The sequence below is a fragment of the Malaclemys terrapin genome, chromosome 1 (assembly GCF_027887155.1).
Source record: "Malaclemys terrapin pileata isolate rMalTer1 chromosome 1, rMalTer1.hap1, whole genome shotgun sequence".
In the NCBI taxonomy this organism is placed as follows: domain Eukaryota; kingdom Metazoa; phylum Chordata; order Testudines; family Emydidae; genus Malaclemys; species Malaclemys terrapin.
Genome location: NC_071505.1, coordinates 108,306,524 through 108,332,532, shown reverse-complemented (window position 1 = coordinate 108,332,532; position 26,009 = coordinate 108,306,524). Strand labels below are relative to the sequence as shown.

Below are 26,009 nucleotides of genomic sequence, written 5' to 3'. Positions count from 1 at the left end.
ACAGTCAGTGCTTTTTGGCGACTCCCCGGAGCAGCTCCCCCAGCGCTGCCCCCCACCTGTGCAATCAGCGGCGCATGGTACTCCCAGCTTTGCTGCTCCCTGACTCTTCGGCTCTGTTTAAGAGCCAAGCTGCCCTAGTGCTACCGGCTTCAGGCACTTCTCCTACCTGGGCTCCACCTGAGCTGCTCCTCCCAGCTCAGACTGTAAGAGCCGAGCTGCTGGCTTCTGGCAGCCCTCCCCTACCTCAGGACCCAGAGCTGGCTGGACACGTCCCTTCCCCCGGCTCCAACTGAGCTGCTCGGCTCCGCCCCCTCAGACTTACAGAGCAGAGCTGCAGGAGCCAGCGTTACCGGCTTCAGGCAGCACCCCCCCTGCCTCGGGACCTTGCACCGTGGGAGCAGCTCAGCTGGAGCTGGGTAGGAGAAGTGCCTGGCTGGGGGCTCGCGGTCCGGAGGCGGGGGGGGGGGTGCTGCCTGAAGCCAGTAGCGCTTGCTCGGGCAGCTTGGCTCTGTAAATCTGAGAGAGGAGGAGTGGAGCAGAGCCACAGGGGGAGAGGAAGTGCCGGCCATTTTCCCGGACATGTGTGGCTTTTCAGCAATTCCCCCCGGACGGGGGTTTGATTGCTGAAAAGCCGGACATGTCCGGGAAAAAGAGGACGTATGGTAACCCTATGCTGAGTGCTTTGGTTAGTTCCCTTTTAGTGAGGCTTGAATGTCCAAGGGGCTGTCTCTCGGCTATCTGAATTCTGCTTTTTACAGGATGTGGAGGGCCCTCTCTCCTCTTCTCTGTGTTTTTTGGCATCTCCAGTGGGTGGAGCTTTATTTGTGAGTGAAGCAAGTTTGCCTCATCAGCACTCAGAAGTTACAAGTGTTTTTCTCTCTCCCGCTTCCCCCCTGCCAATGTATCCCTGGATCATTGTTATGGAGCAGTGCTGTGGGCTATGGGTACAAACAAAAAACCATCTCGAAATAGACACTCCTCATTATGCCAACTTACAATGCTAGGGCTTTTAGTATACAGGCGCCCATGTCATATCAGTAATGCTTACTCATGTGCATAGACCCATTAACATGACCGTGGGCTTGTCTACACTACAAGCATAACTGTGGCAGGGGATGCAATTACAATGTGATTGTTCCAATTTACCTTGGCGCTGCCAACACTTAGACACATGCTTAAATTGAAGTTTGGCCTCAGTGGGATTACTTCTGTGCTTAAAATTAAGCATGTGTACACTGTCTGCAGAATTCAAGCCTTACTGCACAGATATGAACTTCCCACGTTCCAGAATGAAAATAGCATGGTTTGGAAACATGGTTAAGGTCCTTTCTATAGAACAAACTAGAAAGATGCTTTAACTGTGTCTGAGAATGGACAAATGCATTATACCCAGGTCTCCAGATATAATTTAACCTGTAGCATTGCGAGTAATAAAATCTTCAGGATCAGACTGTTAGCAACTGCAACAAATTTTTTTTTTCAAAAATTCACTTCTGAAATAAAATTACACAGACGTCGTCTAAAATAGCTTTTTAAATGTCAAACATTTCCTTAAAAAGTGAAAAACCCTGGAAAAGAATTTAGGAAACAGAATATTTAGCATTGAAATTCACAATGCAACTTTTTTCAGAAACCGAGAGAAAGAAAAAAGAAAGTACCTCCCCAAAGCACAAAATATAAGCACTGCAATAGCTCTGCGCAACCACTGCAAAACAAATAAAAACAAAAAGAATGCCAGCTGCAATATTAGCATTCAAGTATACCATGGATACAATATTTTTGTTATATCTACCCTTTTCAGAGGTGGATTTGAATGCTTAGTTTATGCCTCTAATTTGTTGTGATACATTACTGTTACTTTTCTTATTTTCATTTTCCACAAACTTTTTGGACTATGTTTATTGAATTGACACTATTTCTGTTTGCATTAATTGCAAAAAGACATTTGCAGATACAAACTGAATATCTGGTGCTTCTATTGAGCCAAAACATCCAGTCCATATGGTGACTGAAAAGTTAATCTCAATAATCAGGGCAACAAGAAACTCCTCAAAAAACCTGCAGACAGTTTCCACTCTGATTGATATATTGGCTTTCAGCAGTTTAATCCTGCCCTGGGAATTACCTATTTAACGTGAGCATTATTTAGTTGAATTTCTTTATCACAAAGCAGTATCAAAAGGAAGATCCTTTCACCTTTGCAGTTTTAGGCACACACCTTCTCCAAACAGCCTACTGCACGTGCCCAGAGAACAAGTGGAAACATTTGGGAAATAGTCAGACAGTTCCCATAGCTCATATTACAGAAGGGGAGAAGCAAGACGGACCCAGTTCCCAGCTGTTGGGAATTGTTAATATACTCTTGTTCTCACCAGCAGTATTCAGTATGCTTGTGCTGACTACAGATACAGTTGTATTACAGTTTATACAGCTGCTGGGAAGAGGCTTTTTTATATACTTTTGATTAAGCTTCATGGTAGTTACATGGATAAATGTGGTATTACACAGAAATAAGAGTTCATTTCAAAATACAGTACACATCTGAGGGAACTATAGGGGTAGTTACATCATAACACCTCCAAGTAGTTCTTGAATAGTGCTTTTTATTCATAGATCTCAAAGTACATTACAAGGGAGGTCAGCATCATGATTTTCATTTTACAGATAGGAAGACTGAGGCACTGGGAAGGGAAGTGACTTGCCCAAGGTCATCTAGCACGCCAGTGGCAGAGCTTGGACTAGAAACCAAGTCTCCTGAGCCACAGCCAAGTGCCCTAATCACTACATAGAGAGTTCCAGTGAACTTTCATCAGGACTTTGAATTATCTACCTAAAAATTCCTTGTAACTCCATGAAAATGCAGTCAGAAGGTAATTCAAAGCTACACTATAAATCAAGTGCACCCATATAATTTAACTTCTGATTGTAGCTTTTTGTAACAAATACATATATCACAAAGTAGAACTTCATAGTAATTACACTATAACAACAATGTGGCTATGTACCAGAATTCTACAAAATAATACATGTATTAAGTATGAGACTAAAAGGGGTAATACTAAGTAATGTAAGCTTTAAGTATAGCTTCCAGTTAAATGAATTAGTGGCAACTGTAACAAACTACGACTGTTCTGTAACTACACTGTAATTAATGTATCTGTGTTAGGAAGTGTATCAAAAAATATATATATATTCTTTTTTTTTAAACAGAGCACTTGAGGCTTTTATAGTACAAAAATCATAAGAGTTTGACATAAAATTACAGACAACAATGTTCTGTCTCTGTTCACCAAACAAACAACAACAAAAACGGCTGGAGAAAGATGAGCTCCCATTATCTTGTCACAGAGTTTTCATTGGAGCTGTCTGTTACAGTCACATCTCATCACACAGCTTTTCTTAGTGGTTATTTCATACCCAATATTGCTTATTTCAGGGGTTTGATTTAAAGTTTCTAACTCCAGGTTCTTTACAGAGCAATGAGTATGAAATACCTTTGAACACTAACAAATCCATTCTCGCCATAAGCAATTTTATATTTTCTCCCATGCCACCTTTTATTTGTGAAACATCCCTTCCGACTAATCCTTAACCCCACTACCTTTAGCCTTTTGCACATCCCTCCTTAAGATTAATTTCCACTGTGATGCCTACAGCACCCTGCCAGAAGTTAATAGGGAAGCAGGTGGGGAGCTGAGACTACTATTAGTAATCTGGTTATTTGTCTCCATTAAAAACAAAACAAACAAACTTCTACAATCTGTGCACAGAGCTATCCTACCAAAAGCAATGCTTGTACTACTGTTAACCATTCTCCTCCCCCACCCCACGCCACCGCATTTCTCACAAACACATACTTGTTTGTTCCACCAGTTATGTCTCATCTTAAATTAAACCAAAAGCTCCTGGTGCTGGGGTTTGTTTTCATGTTTGTACAGTGCTAGCACAATGAATTCCCAACCTGGTTACTGTAATGGAAATAGAGGGACAAGGTGAGTGAGGTAATAACTTCTGTTGGACCAACTTATTGAAATATGTCTCTTTCGCTAACAGCTTATAAAGAGCTCATCTTTAGGCCACCTAAAATATATCACCTCACCCACCTTGCCTCTGTAATAGCCTGGGACCAACATGGCTACAATAACACTGCATACTGTAATGGAAATGAGCACTGATTCAAACCTGTCCCTAGTCCTGGATTGAATATTGCCTGTCTTGTACTTCAGGACAATGGAACCTGGGGAGGGTAGAGTGGGAATTCCAGTTAGTGAGGACAGAAGGAAACATTTTTCTGATTTTTTTTAAGTGTATGGGAGTTGTTTGACAGTGCTCAGATTTTTGGAATGTTAGAAACTATCCAGGCAGAGATGAATTGCTAAGCAGAGTACAGGTGAAGCGGCTTACGGTTCCTGATGAATATAATATATCAAGGGACTCTGTAATTTATTATGAGGGTAGCACCACCATGAGCAGGTATGCTCCTACACCCACACAGACCCAACCTCTGGAAAAATACTTCAAACTTAGGTACGCACCGAAAAGCAATGAGACTTAAGCTCCTGTTTCACTTAAGTGCTTTTGAAAATTTTGCCCTTAAATCCAAAATTAGGCTCCTGATCCTGCTTAAAAGAGATGCTGAGCATTCCCAGCTCACATTATCTTCAACTGGAGCTGAGAAAACATCAGGTTACTAATTCAGGCAACTGACGTTATACTTTCAAGTTGGAAAACTTTGCCCCTTATGTGCAAGACAGCACATATGGATATAACTTTCAGCTGTGCCTTAAGCACTACGGAGGAGCTCTGCCCTAATTCTGGCCTGGGGATGGGTGTTGAGGGGACAGTGAGAGGGTAAGTTAGTGGTTCCCTGTGCTCTTTCCCCCTCACATATACTAACCTGGCTCCTCACTCTGGCAGAGGGGATAATTTTGCCCTTAACATTAAAGCTGGTTGGGAATATTTTTTCCTCCCTCACAAAAATGTTTTGAGGGAAAAAGGGACTTTTCACAAAAATCTCTTTCCTCAAAAAGACATTGGCAGAATTTATTTATTTAGTTTTTTGAGTATTCCTGCTTCTGAAGAAAAAAATCTCTCTCTTGACATGCACACACTTACAGGTACGATCCACCCCTCGCCGCCATTCTAATGTTTTTTGCCAGCTTTTGTCTTTATCTTAATGAATCTTTGTGCTGACCATAATCGTTTGGATCAAACTCTGGTTTTCCAAAACAGTTATTTAAGAGAAAAGCACCAGCTGTTTTTATTTTGAAGGTAATTTCCCTTCTCCCACCCAGCCCTAGTTTCCAATCAGATTATTTAAAAACCAAACCAAAACAGATTTTGCTTTCTCTTTGGGATAATGGAACAGTGACCATTTCCAACTGTGAAAGCCCCACCACAATCCTGTACACAGACTCAAATGTGAAGCAGCCCTCTAAGTAGGAACACAATTTAATGTTTAATAGCTTTTCCACAGGTTCAGGATGAGAACATTCATTATGGGAGAACCAGCGGCTACACAAATTCCTCAGCCCTGCAGGGGGGTATACATACGAGCTTCCTATTTGGCACATGCATCAACATGTTGACAGTTTCCTGACGCCTAACGCTGTGGTCTCTTGCTGTATAAAAGTGGTATCTTAGGAATGCCCTGAATTATAACGAAGTCAGGGCTACACTTAGTAGGCAACTGTTGTGCACCATTCACATGTGTATTTTGGCAGAATTCACTCAGAGGATGTGGGATGAATGATTTTCTTCTATAATTTCTGCAATTTGTTAACAGCACTTCCCTTGTGAGCAAGTGCGCTGCAGTGAGGCACAAACAAGAGAGGAATGAGATGACAGGAAGGCCACATTTCCCAGGGTGTAACAGACAAATTGCAGGGTTTAAATAAGAGCCAGAGTGCAGATATGTAATATTTGCAGCCTACTTATTCAGTGTTCAGTAATTATATCTAATAACTCACAGTCTTTTCTTTAACCACTGTGTCTAATTTCAGAAGCCAGAGCTACTTACTACTGAAAACATTTTAAACATTTTTCCCCTATGTGTGGCATCACACTGCACCAGTTTACATCAAACATTAGGAGTGGTTTTGCTGCACTGGTTTCTTGATTACGTTGCTTCCTTTGAGACAGGGTAGCTATTGCCCCACCCCAACGCTAGAGCGTCATTACATTCTGTTATAGCAAGCTGCACGTTTGTGAGTACCCTGTACGAGTTACCTCCTTTGTAAAGCACATTGAGATCTACTGATCTAAAGAGCTAGGTATTTAATAAATAATAAGTTTGAATATACTTCTATTAGTCTCGGCACATTGGTCAAAGGTGGTTCCATTAATATTAGAACTATTTGAGACACAAAATAAAAAAACTTGGCGCAGGGGTAGGCAAGTCCCATCTTTCTGGACAATCTAGGAGAAGTATTGATATGCTTTTAACCAGTGGAGGCTGGGTTGTAAACTGAGTGGAAGAAACTATCTGTGAAGGATGACTCCCCCACCCCCCAACATTTTTTTTGAAAGAATTTTCAGGATCTTAAAATTGTTGTGTTTCTTTTCCTGTGGATTCTAATCTAGATTACATAGGTGTAAATCTGGAGTTAATCCACTGACTTTCAATGGAGTTACTCCAGATGTAAACCAGTGGAACTGAAATAAGAATTTTGACCCATACATATTAATTAGGAAAAGTTCCATCTGAAAACAGTATGTCAGGACATGTAAGGGCTACTGGATCAGTATAGTGTCTATAAGCCAGGGGTTGTCAAACTGGGCGTTTGGACCCTTTAGAAGATCGGGAGGCTATTACATGGGGGATTGCGAGCTGTCAACCTCCACCCCAAACCCCACTTGCCTCCAGCATTTATAATGGTATTAAATATATAAAAAAGTGTGTTTAATTTATCAGCGGGGGTTGCACTCAGAAGCTTGCTGTGAGAAAGGGGTCGCCAGTAAAAAAGTTTAGGACCCATTGCTATAAACAGAACAAAGGGATTATTTTAAAATCATATTGAGAACAGAAACTGCAGTTAACATTGACATTTCACCCAGGAGGATTTTTCTATGGCTACTAACCTTGTTGATTTTCAGCACTTAGTTTAGATGACTCCATTTTGTTCTATTAAACCTTGCTCTGAAGCTACTCCAAATGAAGTTTAACCACTTTATGCATCACATCAATTAACTACACATTTTTATTTTGCTACCCTTCAGAGAGTAGTGAGAATAGTATTGTGAAAGGATGGAGTCTGAGGTCAGGATTGACTGACAACATGAGCATGCGCAATTCTCTGCTTTTAAAAACTTATTACAAGTTTCCAAGTCTCAGCTGCACATATTCGTTGCTAGGCAACATATGTTTTCAGATTTCCTAGTTATTTGAGATTATTGCAGTTTTACTGGATTTTTATTAAGCACCTGTAACATGCATCAAGGTGCTGTACATATACATTAGATTTTATTTTAAATACACAGGGTGCACACATCAGTCCTCCAAAAAGTCCCCCAAACCTCAAGCATTCACATGGCCTGCCCAGCCTAAGGAATAAGGCCCAAAATCCAATAAAGCACTTTAGTGTGTGCTTAACCTAAAGCCTTTGGGATGCTTACACTGCAAAGAAAAAACGGTAACAAAAAAATCTCACAACCCAGGCTGCAGGGCTAAAACCAGCCGTGCAGATGTTCCTGCTCTGGCTGGAGCCTGGGCTCTCAAATCCAGCGAGGAAGGCAGGTCATGGAGCACTGCTAATTTTAGACTGCACCCTGCGAACCTGAGTCAATTGACCCGGGCTCTGAGAGTCAGTGCTGCAGGTTTGTCTTTGCAATGTAGATGTACCTGTTGAGTGGTGCCACTGAGATCAAGGAGATCAGTCAAAGACTTAAAGTGCTTTGCTGGATCAGGGCCTAACAGACTTGAGCACGGACATCAAGCCTACATTTGAGCCAGGGTCCACCAACCCCGGTCTTGAAAAAACCTCTTTGCTATTCCAAATACAACATAGACAAACTCCTCTCCTAGTTCTAGAGCCTGAGCTGACATTCTATGTAACATACACTGTCAGGAAGAATCAAAATGATTTAAAACACTCTGTTCACAGGCACAGCAGCTGTGTGTGGGAGGAGGGGGGGAGGACCTTTAAAGTCACTTTATCCCTATTGACATAAATGGCTGTACTATCACTTTTCTAATGGGAAGCAACTGATTGTAGAAAGAGGGCTTGGCATGTAGAAAGAGGGCTTTTGAACTACTTCTCCTTCAGTATGCACTAATTCAGACACAGAAGGTGGAAGGACTGGGAAACAGAAGCACACCAAGGCCTGGTCTACACTAGGATTTTATATCTGTATAGTTAAAAATCCACACCACTGGAAGGCACAGATATACTGATCTAACCCCCAGTGCAGACACCACTAGGGGTGAATGAAGGCATTCTTCCGTCAACCTAGCTACCCCTCTCATCGGCGTAGGTAGCGTCTACAGTGAAGCGCTACAGCAATGCAGCTGTCACATTTTAAGTGTAGACAAGCCCCAAGAATGGATTCACTCTGCTAGAGAGGCTTTGAAAACATCTGACTGGGCGCGTGTCTGTACTACAGGGGCCAAAGCAGCACGCTGTAACCCCATAGCGTAGACATCCTATGGTGACGGGAAGGGTTTTTCCATCGCTGTAGGAACTCCCTGAGCAAAGGTCGCTAGATTGACAGAAGCATTCTTCCATCAACTTAGCTGCGTCTACATTGGGGTTAGTATGGCACAGTTTTGGCACTCGGGGGTCTGAATTATCAACACCCTTGAGCAACGTAGTTATATCAATCTAAATTTTTAGTGTAGACCAGGCCTGGGTTGCTGAATTGTCATGAGCAGAAAGGTGGGCTGGAAAAACTAGAGTTCCATTTTGTGAAAAAAATTGAGGATTTAAAATTTGTTTTCATTTCACGTCAGACCAAAACTTGACTTTTTGAATTTTTTTCACAAACAATGTGTGAGAAAGAGATCCACCCCAGAAGAACTCACTTGGGATGTAGCACAGTCAGGTTCAAGTCTCTGTTCTGAATCAGGGAGAGTAGGGACTTGAACATGGGTCTCCTACGTCCCAGCTTGTCCTAACCACTTGGCACGCATGTGTGTATATCACTCTCCCTCATGTTGACCAGAAATCCCATCCTGGATATGAGAAACCTTCCTGACTGATTAAACTTCAAAACTAATATGTTTCCACAAAGAGTTTTGCCTTTGAAGTCAACAGGAGCAGTCCCTGAGTAAGAACTGCAGGGAGTAGTACAAAGAGAATCCTAAACTCCAGCAGGACAGACCTAATTTGAAAAGGGACCTTCTGAGCAGGTGAATGATGACATAATTGGTCTTTATTTCCAAATGAAAAGCTGGTTTCTTATTTCAGGCTACATTAAGGGACCCCCAAAGGCACTGGGTCAGGTTTATGAGCTAAGCCAATTTACATTAGCTAAGCATCTGGTTCTCTATTCACAATATGAGACAACTAGATAAAATTTAATGAGCTCAAAAACTCCATTTTCTTTGACAGAAAATGTGTTAACTTTGAAATAAGTGATTCAGCTAATCATTCAATGGTTGGTTAACATTTGGGTCCATTTTTCTTCTCTCCCTTGCTGTCACCATAAAAATAATGTACTGTACAGATTCACTTCATTACACTTTTTGATTCCAAGACTTCATTTTGAGCAGATTCCTATCTGAAGTGCTTCCAGAGAACATGGACTTTAGCATGCCTTCATTACAGATATTTTGGAAAGGAAACAGTTATGTGTTTATTATTTAGCATTATAAAGAAAAAAGGCCTACAGAATTTAATAGGGATTAAATCAGCAGGGTTTCATAGAAATTACCCTAAAATATTATATAATTTGGCATGTAATTATAATTTCTATATTTTTTTATAACCACCTTGTAGAATTCTATAGTAAGGATATAATTTTACATTAAATGTTATAAGAAGATTCAAAAAGAAACAAAACGTAGATCATTCTATATTAATTTTATATTCCTTTACAAATAAAAATCCCAATTCCAATCAATTTGACTGAGGCTATGTCTACACTACAGCCTATATCACTCCGGGGTGTAAATAAACCACCCCCATAGCGAAATAAGTTACACCAACAAACGTGCTGGTATGGACAGCGCTATATTGGTGAGAGAGCTTTTCCTGCTGACATAGCTACCACCTCTCACAGATATGGTTTTATTATGCCGATGGGAGAGCTCTCACGTGTCAGCATAGAGCAGGGGTGGGCAAACTACGGCCTGCAGGCCGAGGCGTTTTAAGCTGGCCCGCGAGCTGCACTATGCGGCTCGGCCATGCTCCAGCGCTCCGTCCGGGGTGCAGGGTCGGGGACCAGACCACGCGGCTGGGCCCCACTCTGGACGGGGCACAGGGTCGGGGGCTGCACCACGCGGCGGGGCCCCACTACGGCCGGGGCGCATGGTCGGGGGCTGCATCATGAGACTCCCGGAAACCGCGGCATGGCCCTGCTCCAACTCCTACGCGCTCCAATGGGAGCTGCAGAGGCAGTGCCTGTGGATGGGGCAGCGTGAAGAGCCGCCTGGGGCGCGCCTCCGCATAGGAGCCAGAGAAGGGACATGCCACTGCTTCTGGGAGCCACTTGAGGTAAACGCCACTTGGAGCCTGCACCCTCTGAGCCTCTCCCCACACCCCAACCCCCTGCCCCAGTGCTGATCCTCCTCCCGTCCTCCAAACATCCTCGATTCCAGCCCGGAGCACCCTCCTGCACCCCAAACCTCTCATCCCCAGCCCCACCCCAGAGCCCACACTCCCAGCCGGAACCTGCACCCCTTCCCACACCTCTGGTCCCCCTCCCGTCCTCTGAATCCCTTGGTCCCAGCCAAGAGCACCCTTCTACACCCCAAACTCCTCATTCCCAGCCACACCCCAGACCCCACACCCCAACCCCAATTTTGTGAGAATTCAAGGCCCGCCATACAATTTCTATTCCCTGCTGTGACCCTCAGTCCAAAAAGTTTGCCCATTCCTGGCATAGAGTGTCTTCACCAGAAGCGCTGCAGCAGCACGGATGCATTGGTGCAGCTGCACCGCTGCAGCACTATACGTGTAGACAAGCCCTGAGTGGATTACTTCTATTAAATTACACTTTTTAAAAAAATTTCTGATTTTTTTCCCACCTCAGTTAAAATTTCCATACATAATTTGGACCTCCAGATTATTTTATTTAAAAATCATCTTTGATCACAATAAATGTTTTTTTAAGATTTGTTTCTTTAACCTAATTTAGCACAATAACAATAAAATAAAGCTTTTTAGCTTTCCCATTAAAGTTAACATGCAAGTGGTAGTAATCATAGTAAGTTCAGTCTTTCCCTGAAACCATCTGTGTGTGGCCAAAGTGCAATGTATTTTTCAAAGGCATGTTTCATATTCAGTTAAAGCAGCTAAGACTGCAGTCTAGACCAAAAGCACCATGAGCTAATCTTTTTCATCTTTGCAAAATTACTTGGCTCTTATTCCTATATATATATTGGCTTTCACCAAAATATTTGGCACTAGCATCTCATCATTTCTTGCTTGTGCTTATTTTGATTTCTCGTCAGAGTGTTTAATAGTAATGGGCAAACCCCGAAAGTTAGGAGTCCAGATTTGGACACACATCTGAAAGGTTGAATGCTTACAATATTTAGCATTTTATAGCACCTTATTCACCCAAAGCACTGTAAAGACGTGAAGTAATTAATACAACACCCTTTTGAGGTAGATGGTAAGTATTATCTACATCTGACAGATGGGGAAAATGAGAAAGAAAGCTGGAGTGACTTGCCCACAGCTACATACAGAGTCACTGGCAGAGTCAGGATTAGAATTCAGGACCACCAAAATCCCAACCCTGTGCGTATTCCTCCAGATCACAGCCTCCGCTGAAATCCTGGAGCAGTTAGCATTGCTCCATTAAAGTCAATGGAGATACACCAATTGAGACGGAGGATCTGGCCCATTTTCAGATTACTTGCTTGTCAGTGACACCTGTGCAATGCCACTGCCTTCACAGGGTATAGAGAGGTGTATCTGACTGGCCCTTGTAATCATGTTGACTGATGAATCACAAGGAATAGAGTCCAGCTCATGCACTTTAACTTTATCAGCTCCATACAGCTAACAGGAGCATAAAAGCACTAAAAACGTTTTTTAAAGTAAGTAAATTAAACAGATACAGTTGGGAATACACACTACCGTGGTAAATCGATCTAAGCTATGCTATATGTGCTGCCGAAGTAAGCACATATAGCTTAGCTTAGATCAATTTACCACGGTAGTGTGTATTCCCAACTGTATCTGTTTAATTTAAATTGATCTAAGCTATGCTACTCCAGTTACATGAACAACATAGCTGAAGTCGACAAGATCCACTTACTGCGGTGTCTACACTGCACTGTGTCAATGGGAGATGCTCTCCCGACGACTTACCTTACGCTTCTCAGGAAGGAGGAGAACAGAAATCAACGGGCGAGTGCTCTCCATGTCTTCGCCAGACCACCGCATCAATTGCAGCAGCACTGATTTAGCTTCATAGTGAAGACGTGCCCTCTGACTCAGCAAAGCATGCAGGCATTTGCTTCACTTTAGGCACTGAAATGCTTAACTGCTTTGCTGAATCAGTTGGGTGAAACTCTGGCCCCATTGAAGTTAATGGGAATTTTGCCACTGATTTCATTGGGGCCAGGATTTGACTCTAATTGGGGGGGGGAGGGGGAAAGATCTTCTATTAGCAGAAGTTATATCAACACACACAGTATCTGATCTAGAATTAAAGGAATGTGAGACAGGTAAGTGGGAATTCAGATCCTCAAGCTTGAGTGACATATAGGTTTAAAAAAAAAGTGAAAAAGGGTGGCGGGGGAGTGAAAATGCATAACATTACATCCAGTGAAAAATGAATAATGCCAAAGGCAGGCATATTATAAAACCCTCTCTTCAAATTATTGCTTTGTGGGGGAAGGTAAATTCTCTTCAGAATTATTCAGGGTCACAATCTCACGAAAATTGCAGACTTCATTACCATAATATGAATCAGTTTCTAGTGTTTAATTAGTATATGGCAAATGTTAATGGATGGGGTTATACTAAGTGAAGTGGACACATTAGCAAGGATAGGCAGCAATTTGCTGTTTTGTTGTTTAAAGTACAGCATGTAAAAACAAAAGCTTTGTGGGGCCAGGGCCGGCTCCAGGGTTTTGGCCACCCCAAGCAGCCAAAACAAAAAAAAAAAAAGCCGCGATCGCAACTGCGATCGCAATCTGCGGCGGCAATTCAGCGGGAGGTCCTTCACTCCGAGCCGGAGTGAGGGACCGTCCGCCGAATTGCCGCCGAATACCTGGACCTGCCGCCCCTCTCCTGACCGGCCGCCCCAAGCACCTGCTTGAGAAGCTGGTGCCTGGAGCTGGCCCTGCGTGGGGCACTTGGTCTTGTATGAATTTTTAAGAAGAAGCTGATACAAAGAGATTGATCCTTTTGAGAAACCTAGACCATTTTGTCTAGATACTGACTTTCTTACTGATTCCTATTTAGAAATCAAGTAAGGTGGCAGAGACATTTACAAGTATTGATCTTACAACTTACCATGGTGTACTTCTGACTCACTAAACAAACGTGCCTAAAAGCAATGCATAGGCTCTGGCAGAAACATGCAACCTGCAAGGCAGAGAGTGCTGCTCTTTAACAGACAGCATCATATTGATTCACCGCTACAGGGATAAGGGGGTATAGTTTACTCCCTGCTGGGCATTTATTTATAAGGGGGTACAGTTTACTCCCTGCTGGGCCTAAGGTGGTATTTGCAATGGACGGAGGGACGCATAGAGGGATGCATAGTCAGATGGCAGTAATTCTGCCACTGTGCTGGTGGGGTTCAACCATTGGAGAGCAGCTTTTATTTTCATCTTGGGCTTCCTAGGACCCCAACACACAGAACTCCACTATCAAAAGTTGCCTGGGAATGTACTGAATCAGTGATGTAATCAAAATCTGCACACAAGACACTGTTATTATAATTGATGCATCAGGTCATAGGACTTCTCCCTTTGATGTAAAAGGTCAGTTTCCTGTCCTATCATCTGCATTCCTCCTGACTGGCTATATGGTTTACGTCTAACAGAACTTTCACCACTTAAATTTCTGCAAATATATGTCTGAAAGCAAAGCACATATACAGGAACTAGTGGTGACCTGATTGACCCTTAGTTGATCATATCACACTCTCTGCAATAAATATGTGCAACTTTCATTTAATTTCATCTTTGTTTTTGTCAGTCATGGTTGCAAAATCCATGGACTGCTAAACTGGGAAGGTTTAAATAAGGTAAAAAGGTAAAAATAAGCAGTGACATAACTATCTGAGCCAGGAAGAATAACTGATTGCTTCTGGAGTTTAAACATTGTAATATTTAACACACAAGCACTCGATCCGGAAACTGTGCATGCACTTAGCAGGCTCAGGTGGTTGGCTATTTTTAGCAGGGCGGTTCTCTAAAAAACTGGAAGCAAATTAGAAAACAAATGCGTAGTAAATAAATAAAAAAACAAACCAACAGGCAGGAGCCACTGAAATGGGAGTTGTGGAAAAAGTTGAGCAAACCAGAGAAATAGCTCCTACAATAAGGGTCCAGTCCTGAGAGGTCCAGAGAACCCCCAACTCCCATTACAGTAAATGGGAGGTCAGAGTGTTTAGCATTGCATCAGAGGTGGTCACCGTCACACTTTGTGTGTTTAATTGTTCCCCTGAGGAGCAATTGCAGTCAGGAGCTAAAGATCCAGGTTATGTTCAGTTAGGTTCTAGGAACAATGAGATTAACTGTTCTTTTCATTTTAAATGCAATTGTGATGTTTTGCACTAAGTGGACCAGATTTTCAAAGTGGCCAGCACCTGCAGTTAGAGCCAGATTTCCAAAAGAGGTCAGCATTCAGTGTCCTGAATCTTCTGAGAATCTGGTCACTTATTTTGGTGCCTAAATGGAAGCGGAGCTTTTTTGAAAATTTGTCCTATGAATTCTATCCTGCCCCAATCTCCACTTATGTTTACAGCTGGTTGGGAAACCATTATCCTGTGAAAATTTTTAACAAAAATTTAAAAAATCTTTTTGATTTTTTTCAGGCTTTTGAAGATGTACACAAAGTCCTGGAAGGCAGGGTCAAGTTCTACAACTAGTGCATAATCAAAAGGATGTACAATTCCCTATTTTTCTAAGTCAAATTAAATTAACGTGGGGGTAAACATTCTAAAACATTTCCTTTTTGGTTTACAAACCTTTTACTTAAATCCTCAGGTCTTTATTCACTACACTTGAAATTTTGCCCATGTAAGGACTGAATAAAATGGAGTAAGGAGTTCAGGATGTGATCCACAGATTGCAATGTGCACAACTGTGACATGCACACAAATATTTATAAAAGGCTTTCATTTCAAAAGGGGGTGGAAGAGCACCTTTAAATATAACCAAGAATAATACAGTTATTAATGTGTTTTCCACACATTGAGTCAGCTTTCTCACCTCAAAAAAATATTTCAAATGGAGTGAAATATTCCAATTTAGTAATAGATGTTAGAGCAAAAATAGAACAAAACTCAAGAAAAGTATATTGCATTTGGCAAAATGCAAGCAATGAAACAGTTGCTAAAGAATGTTCCAAATAAAGAACACTGCCCCTCCTTCTCGTATATCCTCAATATCATGTGCCAAGTTCCTCAGGAGGTGGAGATGGGGGGGAATAAAGAGATGTCATTGTGGTTTCACAATAGTTATGAATGCTCATGGAAGGCTAACACTCCCCCACCCAATCTGTTTTATAGAGAGAGACAGAAAGAGTACTCATTGGTATTCAATAACTTTGCAAGCCGTAAATTTAGTTCTCAACACTCTTGTGTACATAATTTTTTGAGCATCCCTCCTTCTCCTACAGAGAACCTGGTGACAGAGAGTGAGAGCTGTCCACACTATTTCTTTGACATGAGAATTAATGGCCATGTTAGTTTTTAATTTTAAATTTCAGTTCAGTGGCCTGCCACGCTGGGGTGAAAAAAGGTCATGAATGAGGAAATGAATGGTCTAGTGGTCTGAAAACAGAACAGGACCCAGGGACTCTGACACATACTCACTCTTAGCATTTACCATTTAACCTCTCTGTCTCAGTATCTCCTCCTAAAAAAGGGAGTCACTTTAATTACCTATTTCACAGGTTGTATGTTTGTAAAGCCCATAGAAGGATGAAAAACATTATATAAGCAGTGTTCCTGTGCACATATTAAATATGTTAGTATTCCTTCCACAAAGTCCTCCTGGATCATTGCCCATTTTTCCTCCTTCATTACCACCAACTTCAAAAGGCACGTCGTGATATCAGTAATCTCATCTGGAGAAGAGCTAGATGCTGGCGTCTGCAGCACTCCAAGTCTTTGCTCTTTCCACAGCCAGAAAAGTGAGAGAACAGCAAGCAGTGTGTTAGAAGCTGGGCTAGCTGTTTCTCAATATCTATTTTAACAGCTTTGATGTGTTTCTCCATTTAAAATGATGGACAGTAATGAGAATCACGAGCTGTGGTGATGATTCTCAGAATAACTCAGAGGGCCAAATCTCACTCACCTTACTCACGTGAACAGTCTCATCCAACTCAAGGGGGTTGCTTCTGTGAATAAGATAAGCAGGATTTGGCCCATAAAACAAACTGATATAATAGGAGGCAGGAATACATCTCAGCTACATAAAACTATAGACTCTGGTCCCAGTCTAGCGAAGACCAGAGAGTAGGCCTATTGAAGTCCATGGGACTACTTACAGGCATAAAATTAAGTAGAAACATGAGCCTTTGCAGGATCAGGACTACAGAGAATATTTTTCTAGGTTTTCTGTTTTTGTTTGCTTTTTCAGCAATCTAATTTTAAAAAGTAGGGGGAATAGAGCAGTTATTTCAGACAGCATAAAGCAATTTGGGGTGAAGCGTAGGGCCATCAGCTCTAAGTTCAATCATCATGAAAGATAATGGGAACTGATGGCAAAACTTAGTTCTTAGAATGGAAACATGGCTACAGTGCTATGAAAATGTAATTATATTTATGGCTGGATCAAGCAGGCAATCACCAGTTGAATCTTGGATGGTTGGACTTTCCTACTGCTTCAGCCTTAGAGCTGGATATGATGGAGATACAAGGAGCAGTTCAAAACTATGCTGCTTGCAAGAGCAGCAAGAAGCACCAGAACCCCCTAGCAGCTAGTCAGTCTATAATGTAAATGGTATCTAGGTGAAAACTAGGGTGAACTCAAATTTAGAGTTACAGTTGAGGAATGTGTGGGAGTCTTTCCCCACCCCCACCAACTAGACTATAAACTCTTTCATAGGCCTTGATCCTGCAATTGATAGTGCACGGGCAATGGACTTCTCCCTTTGATGTAAAAGGTCAGTTTCCTGTCCTATCATCTGCATTCCTCCTGACTGGCTATATGGTTTACGTCTAACAGAACTTTCACCACTTAAATTTCTGCAAATATATGTCTGAAAGCAAAGCACATATACAGGAACTAGTGGTGACCTGATTGACCCTTAGTTGATCATATCACACTCTCTGCAATAAATATGTGCAACTTTCATTTAATTTCATCTTTGTTTTTGTCAGTCATGGTTGCAAAATCCATGGACTGCTAAACTGGGAAGGTTTAAATAAGGTAAAAAGGTAAAAATAAGCAGTGACATAACTATCTGAGCCAGGAAGAATAACTGATTGCTTCTGGAGTTTAAACATTGTAATATTTAACACACAAGCACTCGATCCGGAAACTGTGCATGCACTTAGCAGGCTCAGGTGGTTGGCTATTTTTAGCAGGGCGGTTCTCTAAAAAACTGGAAGCAAATTAGAAAACAAATGCGTAGTAAATAAATAAAAAAACAAACCAACAGGCAGGAGCCACTGAAATGGGAGTTGTGGAAAAAGTTGAGCAAACCAGAGAAATAGCTCCTACAATAAGGGTCCAGTCCTGAGAGGTCCAGAGAACCCCCAACTCCCATTACAGTAAATGGGAGGTCAGAGTGTTTAGCATTGCATCAGAGGTGGTCACCGTCACACTTTGTGTGTTTAATTGTTCCCCTGAGGAGCAATTGCAGTCAGGAGCTAAAGATCCAGGTTATGTTCAGTTAGGTTCTAGGAACAATGAGATTAACTGTTCTTTTCATTTTAAATGCAATTGTGATGTTTTGCACTAAGTGGACCAGATTTTCAAAGTGGCCAGCACCTGCAGTTAGAGCCAGATTTCCAAAAGAGGTCAGCATTCAGTGTCCTGAATCTTCTGAGAATCTGGTCACTTATTTTGGTGCCTAAATGGAAGCGGAGCTTTTTTGAAAATTTGTCCTATGAATTCTATCCTGCCCCAATCTCCACTTATGTTTACAGCTGGTTGGGAAACCATTATCCTGTGAAAATTTTTAACAAAAATTTAAAAAATCTTTTTGATTTTTTTCAGGCTTTTGAAGATGTACACAAAGTCCTGGAAGGCAGGGTCAAGTTCTACAACTAGTGCATAATCAAAAGGATGTACAATTCCCTATTTTTCTAAGTCAAATTAAATTAACGTGGGGGTAAACATTCTAAAACATTTCCTTTTTGGTTTACAAACCTTTTACTTAAATCCTCAGGTCTTTATTCACTACACTTGAAATTTTGCCCATGTAAGGACTGAATAAAATGGAGTAAGGAGTTCAGGATGTGATCCACAGATTGCAATGTGCACAACTGTGACATGCACACAAATATTTATAAAAGGCTTTCATTTCAAAAGGGGGTGGAAGAGCACCTTTAAATATAACCAAGAATAATACAGTTATTAATGTGTTTTCCACACATTGAGTCAGCTTTCTCACCTCAAAAAAATATTTCAAATGGAGTGAAATATTCCAATTTAGTAATAGATGTTAGAGCAAAAATAGAACAAAACTCAAGAAAAGTATATTGCATTTGGCAAAATGCAAGCAATGAAACAGTTGCTAAAGAATGTTCCAAATAAAGAACACTGCCCCTCCTTCTCGTATATCCTCAATATCATGTGCCAAGTTCCTCAGGAGGTGGAGATGGGGGGGAATAAAGAGATGTCATTGTGGTTTCACAATAGTTATGAATGCTCATGGAAGGCTAACACTCCCCCACCCAATCTGTTTTATAGAGAGAGACAGAAAGAGTACTCATTGGTATTCAATAACTTTGCAAGCCGTAAATTTAGTTCTCAACACTCTTGTGTACATAATTTTTTGAGCATCCCTCCTTCTCCTACAGAGAACCTGGTGACAGAGAGTGAGAGCTGTCCACACTATTTCTTTGACATGAGAATTAATGGCCATGTTAGTTTTTAATTTTAAATTTCAGTTCAGTGGCCTGCCACGCTGGGGTGAAAAAAGGTCATGAATGAGGAAATGAATGGTCTAGTGGTCTGAAAACAGAACAGGACCCAGGGACTCTGACACATACTCACTCTTAGCATTTACCATTTAACCTCTCTGTCTCAGTATCTCCTCCTAAAAAAGGGAGTCACTTTAATTACCTATTTCACAGGTTGTATGTTTGTAAAGCCCATAGAAGGATGAAAAACATTATATAAGCAGTGTTCCTGTGCACATATTAAATATGTTAGTATTCCTTCCACAAAGTCCTCCTGGATCATTGCCCATTTTTCCTCCTTCATTACCACCAACTTCAAAAGGCACGTCGTGATATCAGTAATCTCATCTGGAGAAGAGCTAGATGCTGGCGTCTGCAGCACTCCAAGTCTTTGCTCTTTCCACAGCCAGAAAAGTGAGAGAACAGCAAGCAGTGTGTTAGAAGCTGGGCTAGCTGTTTCTCAATATCTATTTTAACAGCTTTGATGTGTTTCTCCATTTAAAATGATGGACAGTAATGAGAATCACGAGCTGTGGTGATGATTCTCAGAATAACTCAGAGGGCCAAATCTCACTCACCTTACTCACGTGAACAGTCTCATCCAACTCAAGGGGGTTGCTTCTGTGAATAAGATAAGCAGGATTTGGCCCATAAAACAAACTGATATAATAGGAGGCAGGAATACATCTCAGCTACATAAAACTATAGACTCTGGTCCCAGTCTAGCGAAGACCAGAGAGTAGGCCTATTGAAGTCCATGGGACTACTTACAGGCATAAAATTAAGTAGAAACATGAGCCTTTGCAGGATCAGGACTACAGAGAATATTTTTCTAGGTTTTCTGTTTTTGTTTGCTTTTTCAGCAATCTAATTTTAAAAAGTAGGGGGAATAGAGCAGTTATTTCAGACAGCATAAAGCAATTTGGGGTGAAGCGTAGGGCCATCAGCTCTAAGTTCAATCATCATGAAAGATAATGGGAACTGATGGCAAAACTTAGTTCTTAGAATGGAAACATGGCTACAGTGCTATGAAAATGTAATTATATTTATGGCTGGATCAAGCAGGCAATCACCAGTTGAATCTTGGATGGTTGGACTTTCCTACTGCTTCAGCCTTAGAGCTGGATATGATGGAGATACAAGGAGCAGTTCAAAACTATGCTGCTTGCAAGAGCAGCAAGAAGCACCAGAACCCCCTAGCAGCTAGTCAGTCTATAATGTAAATGGTATCTAGGTGAAAACTAGGGTGAACTCAAATTTAGAGTTACAGTTGAGGAATGTGTGGGAGTCTTTCCCCACCCCCACCAACTAGACTATAAACTCTTTCATAGGCCTTGATCCTGCAATTGATAGTGCACGGGCAATGGGACTGTGTGGGTGAAACAGTCCACTTGCAGAATCAGAGACTTGTCAACTTTTTAGGAGATGGACCTTGTCTTCCTTTGTGATTGTACTGAATGTAGCACAATGGACCCCCCTTGGCTATTAATAATAGATAAACAGTAATAATAATGGTTAAACCTATAAATACTGTGCTTAAATTAGAGAACATGGACAATTTACGTTGACAATATTGTTTAGGGAAGCAGCAAGATTCGTACAAACACGACAGGACAACGTACAAGAAACAACACACTGCTTCCCTTTATACAGATACTTTCAACCATATTCAAAAAAATTCTTAACAATGGAATGGAACTAGCTTTGATTCTGCCAAGTAGCCTGCCTTGACAAGCTATACATTTTCTGATGTTGCTGCTCAAAAATTCAAAGGCATATTGTGTTTGGATGAAAAATAAATAAAATATAATGTCTGAATCACAATAACAGGCAAAAAATTAAAAAATCTTACCTGCTTTTACAAAATGGGTGAGAGGGTCTCATTATAAAGGAATTCAATTGCAATAATTACCTTGGCATGTAAAGGACTCGCTCTGCCACCACAAACCCCACCCTGAAGAAGAGGTTGCTGGCTGGGATAAATGGGAAAACCAGGAATAACAAGCCAACTAAAACTTCTCTATGTTCCAGTTTCTGCAACAACACAATAGTGAAACGCATGTGAATGAAAAAGAAATCCAACTTCCAATCAACATTAAGTTGCCCCTCCTCCATTTTCAGATTTTTATTAATGAAATAAATTAATCAGATTAATGATTGATCAATATACTGCATTGAAAACAGGAATTATTCCACACTGCAGTTCCTCTGCATTTACATACTGTTTGTGTATTGTACATCTGACATACCCATAACACATGTTTATTGTTTGAATTACACAAGCATCAGATACAACATAGTGTGTATTACTCTTGGCAACTTTTCTGAGGTCAGTTTTACTATACATAGATACTTAAGATTGTAACTATCTGAGGTAATTTACAGGCAATCTGCAACTGAAGTATTATATATAAAAATAGTGTGGGTGTACACACAGACACACATGTCTGTGTTCAGTCTCAAGTCTTTACAATTAAGAAGCAGCAGCTAAATCTGCGATGTTCTATATGAAGAAAATTAACTAAAAACTGCACATTAATATAGTCTTTTTATCCCTTTGTAGAAAATATCTAAAATTTAAATTATACTTTATCACACAAGATACTTATGTCCAATACAGTGTTCAACATTTGAGGCATTCCGTACATAAATATATAATGTCTTTGGTCCATATTGCTGTTTATAATGTTTGCTTGCTATGAGAGGAGAAATGAAATTGTCACATGTGGTTTTGTCAAAACTATTGTGATTTGCACAGCTGCTCCAAATATCGCCAGACTGCAAAGGCCTCAGTCCTCATCTGGAGGGACCACAGCCTTTAGAGATGAAAGCTAATTCCATTTCTCTACTAGCTCCAGTCCAACTGGATGAATCGGTTTGTAATGTCTGCTGTTGCTCACTACAGATCAAATTAAGGTAATCAAACTCACCATTTAAAACCTGAGAATTTAGGTTTCTTTAGATGAAAGAACAGCATTTAGTTTGTTAAATCATCCAGCCTAGACATCTGTGCTTTCTTGTGCTGGCCAATAATACCTAGTTTAATCAGTCGTTGTTTTACCATGCCTAAATGATGGGGAATTCATTTTGAGAGGTCTAGCTTTGTAACATTTAAAGGCAGATGCAAATTGACTCACTTAATCTTTTCGGCTTTTCTAATCATTTTGGTCTATTTCTCAGTGCTGGAGAGCCTATTTGCCTTACAAAGCTTTACATGAAGGGATCTAAAAATGGAAATATCAAACAAGGCATAGGTAGCAGCATGCAGCCCAGCAAAAGACGTAAGGCCAAATTCTGCTCTCACTGACACCAGTGCAATCTGCTTTGGCACGGCACTGGTGTAACAGACATTGGCCCACGGCATAACAGTAACTGCTAGATTTCACCACATATGCATTATAAGTATCTTTGTTGAGTGTATAATACTTGCAGAGCTACAAATAAATTGACTGCAACGGTTCCTTATGTTAAGTGCCTAAGCTCCCATATACAACAATACTAGCAAGTAGAAGTAAACACCACGTCAAGCACAATACTGATTACACTTCCCACAGACTCTACCTTTTACAAAAAATTTAGATTCATGAAATTTGCAGTTACCACATTTTGCAAAACTGGTGAGAAATCTCTGAAGAAAGAACTCCCACAGGACTAGCATGCATTGTGCAATGCAGGAGGAAAAAAATAAACACTGTCTAAATAAGTAACCCAGAGGAAGACGAGGAGTCTGAATTATACACTTTTCCTTGCCACAGATGCAAGAGAAAGCAGTACAATATCATTACTTTTTTAAAAAAAATCAAGTTTTTTTGTAAAATTTTTCATATTAGAAAAAAGTCCATTTATCAACAATAAAACTTTTTGTTTGAAAAATGCCAACCAGCAGCAGTTGCCACAAGGATGTTGTACAATCACAAATGGGAGGGGAAGTGGTCTGTGCAGTTGTCCACAGGATGGAAGGTGGTCCATGAGAACCTCTCCATCAAGAGTTTTCAATTATGAAAAACGTTCGAGAACCACTGAATTAAGGTTCACAACTTCGTTGTAGGGAAGGGAAATCTTGTTATCCTCATTGAACAGATAAGACACAGAGAGGTGAAGTGACTTACCCAGGTTCAGAAAGGAAGCCAAAGGCAAATTTCAGAGTACAACTCATATCCCTGGCCTCAGCTGTAAAAATAATCTCTAAAAACTAAAGTGCACACTCATCTTACACTCTCTTTAATACACTTAAACAGGCACTACCACCATCCTGTAAGAACTTTGAATAGGGCCCACAATAAAACATTATGAATTTTCTTTGCAGCCAAGCAGCAAAGTAAGATAGACTGTTCACAGAGCTCAGACTGAGATCAGTCCATAAAGTTGATGAACAAAGAGATGTATTGTAAGGACATGGAATTACAAGAACAATCAAATTCCATTCAAACCACAGGAAGAAGAAAACAAATAAATCAAACGTACGTTGAACCGAAAAGGTTAAGATACATAAATCGGTTAGGCTGAAGTGGGGGATCTAATCTCCTCACTTCTCTGTATAAAGTATCGCAGCACTATCCAGATGCCACAGAGCCTGGGACATTCAATCCCTCTGGCAGGGTTCACAAAGAGTGGCAAAACAAGCATCTACCATCACAGAGGGGCACAGCACATGTGCAAAAGAACCCAGTGACACTAGCATTAATATCATGAAAACACCATGATGCTAATTACTTCTAAAATAAACAACATTATTCGACAGCTGACAGTGCCCTTTTTAAGGAAGTCAGCTCAGGCTGAAGAGTTTATTGAGAGGCTGGTTCCTGAAGGCCTTCAGGTCTGAAAGTATCAGAATCAATGTTATTTGACTCCATCTGAACACTCTCTTTACAAGGCAAAACATAGGGTCAAAACTCTTTTAAACTCTTCTACTCACTTGTTCTACCCTAGTGTTGTGGAATAACACCCCAAGGCAGTAATGAATCAGTCTACTTTTCTGCAGAGGAACCGAAGAACATTTTTACTTCTCTGTCAGCATGGCACTAATTTTAAAAAAAACAACAAAAGCAAATAAGAGGAATAAGTCAGAGTAAACTTAAGGTGGTCTAATGGGCTACAGCACTGGCTTTTCACTTTTGGAAATTTTGGTTCAAATCCTGAATCAGGGTCCAAAGTTTGATGTGATGGTCCTGTCTAGAATACAGATTGCCAAATATTGGAATAGTTGGTATGGCAGCAAGCCGTCTGACATGCGTTAGCTTTGTGTGGGCTAAGCACAGGACTCACTGCCTGGCTGTACTCGGTCTATCTTAAAACAAACTCACCATTTAAAAGCTGAGAATTTAGGTGTCTTTAGATGACTTTAATGAGCACTAAAATTCTCTTACAGACTTAAGGAAAAATGAAAGAGGAAAGAGAAGGAACACAATAAATAGCTAAAGAACTTGAAAGGAGCTTATGTACTATGGGTGATATCCTGGCCCTAATTAAGTTAATTGGAAAACTCTCACTGATTTCAACAGGGCCAGAATTTCAGCCTCTCTCTCTTTTCCAAGCAAGTTTATTTAGTATGCCCAACCGTTATCCTCTCTTCCTCAGGAGAGGCTGCCAGATTTATTGGTGAATCAACAACTGAAGACAGAACTGAGTCAGAGGATTCAGAAATCAACACTGCAGATCTTTAGAAAGTAGGAAGAGAGGAACCTTATTTCAAGAACAGTTCTTAAGAAATTGCCCCCAAAACATAACGAATTGCAAAAGAACAAGGCATTTGTTACACTTCTGAGGTGGGAGACTTCAGATATTTAGACCATTTATTTGGCTGACCGTTTGTTTAGAACACACAGTTTTTATTACTCTGTAGCATGGGCCAATTTAGGGACAAGCGGGGCTGCAGAACATGGTAGAACCCCCAGCTTCACCCATGTCCCTAGAGCACTATTTGAAGCTTCAGAAAAGGGCAGATATGTGATTCTTTATTTTTCCTGTTTTCTTAAAATGCAAACTTTGGGCTGGACATTAGCGATCACTTCGTTCTAACAAGAGCCAGCTCCTTCTGCCTGGATAAAGACATTTCATCCGTTTGGAAATATAATGCTGAGGTCTTTATAGGCACTCCAAATTACTTTCTTTGCATGGAAGAGACCTTTGAATTAACCTTAGAACTCCCTGGTTTGTTGACAACACGCCAGATTTCTTTGAATGAAAGTAATATCATTTATCCAATGTGATTTATTATTCTTCATATGTCTGCCTATTATTGCTACTTGAAGGTTTGGTCTCCTTTACTCTAATCAAAAATCAATAAAGAAGGATTTTAAAAATCTGCAAAGCTTCACTCTCTTATCAAAGATTCAAAAGATTTAAGCTCTTTTCGTATAAGCGAGACAAGAATTAGTCACACTCTATCAAACAAAATTGAAGAGAATTCTCTGACTCATTCCAAGGCCAAAATATATGAAAGGAGAAATAAGTTTATTAAATTGCTAGTCTGGCAACTTTAAAAAAAAAAAAAAAAAAAAGAGGAAGGGGCAGAAACTACTAGGTTTACTCCTGAGACTGAACTTCCAGAAGAATCTGAGGAACTGTCAAGGATTGAAGTGTCA

The 26,009-nt window shown here is 40.8% G+C and overlaps 1 protein-coding gene across 3 annotated transcripts in view; it reads right to left on the bottom strand.

Annotated features, from left to right (window-relative positions):
* Positions 1 to 26,009, bottom strand: part of TMTC1 (transmembrane O-mannosyltransferase targeting cadherins 1) — a 213,673-nt gene that overhangs the window by 76,997 nt on the left and 110,667 nt on the right. For all 3 annotated transcript variants that reach the window (XM_054034732.1, XM_054034741.1, XM_054034751.1), the window contains one exon: positions 21,338 to 21,459. In XM_054034732.1, coding sequence (XP_053890707.1) covers positions 21,338 to 21,459 — 122 coding nt within the window. The remainder of the gene's footprint in view (positions 1 to 21,337; positions 21,460 to 26,009) is intronic.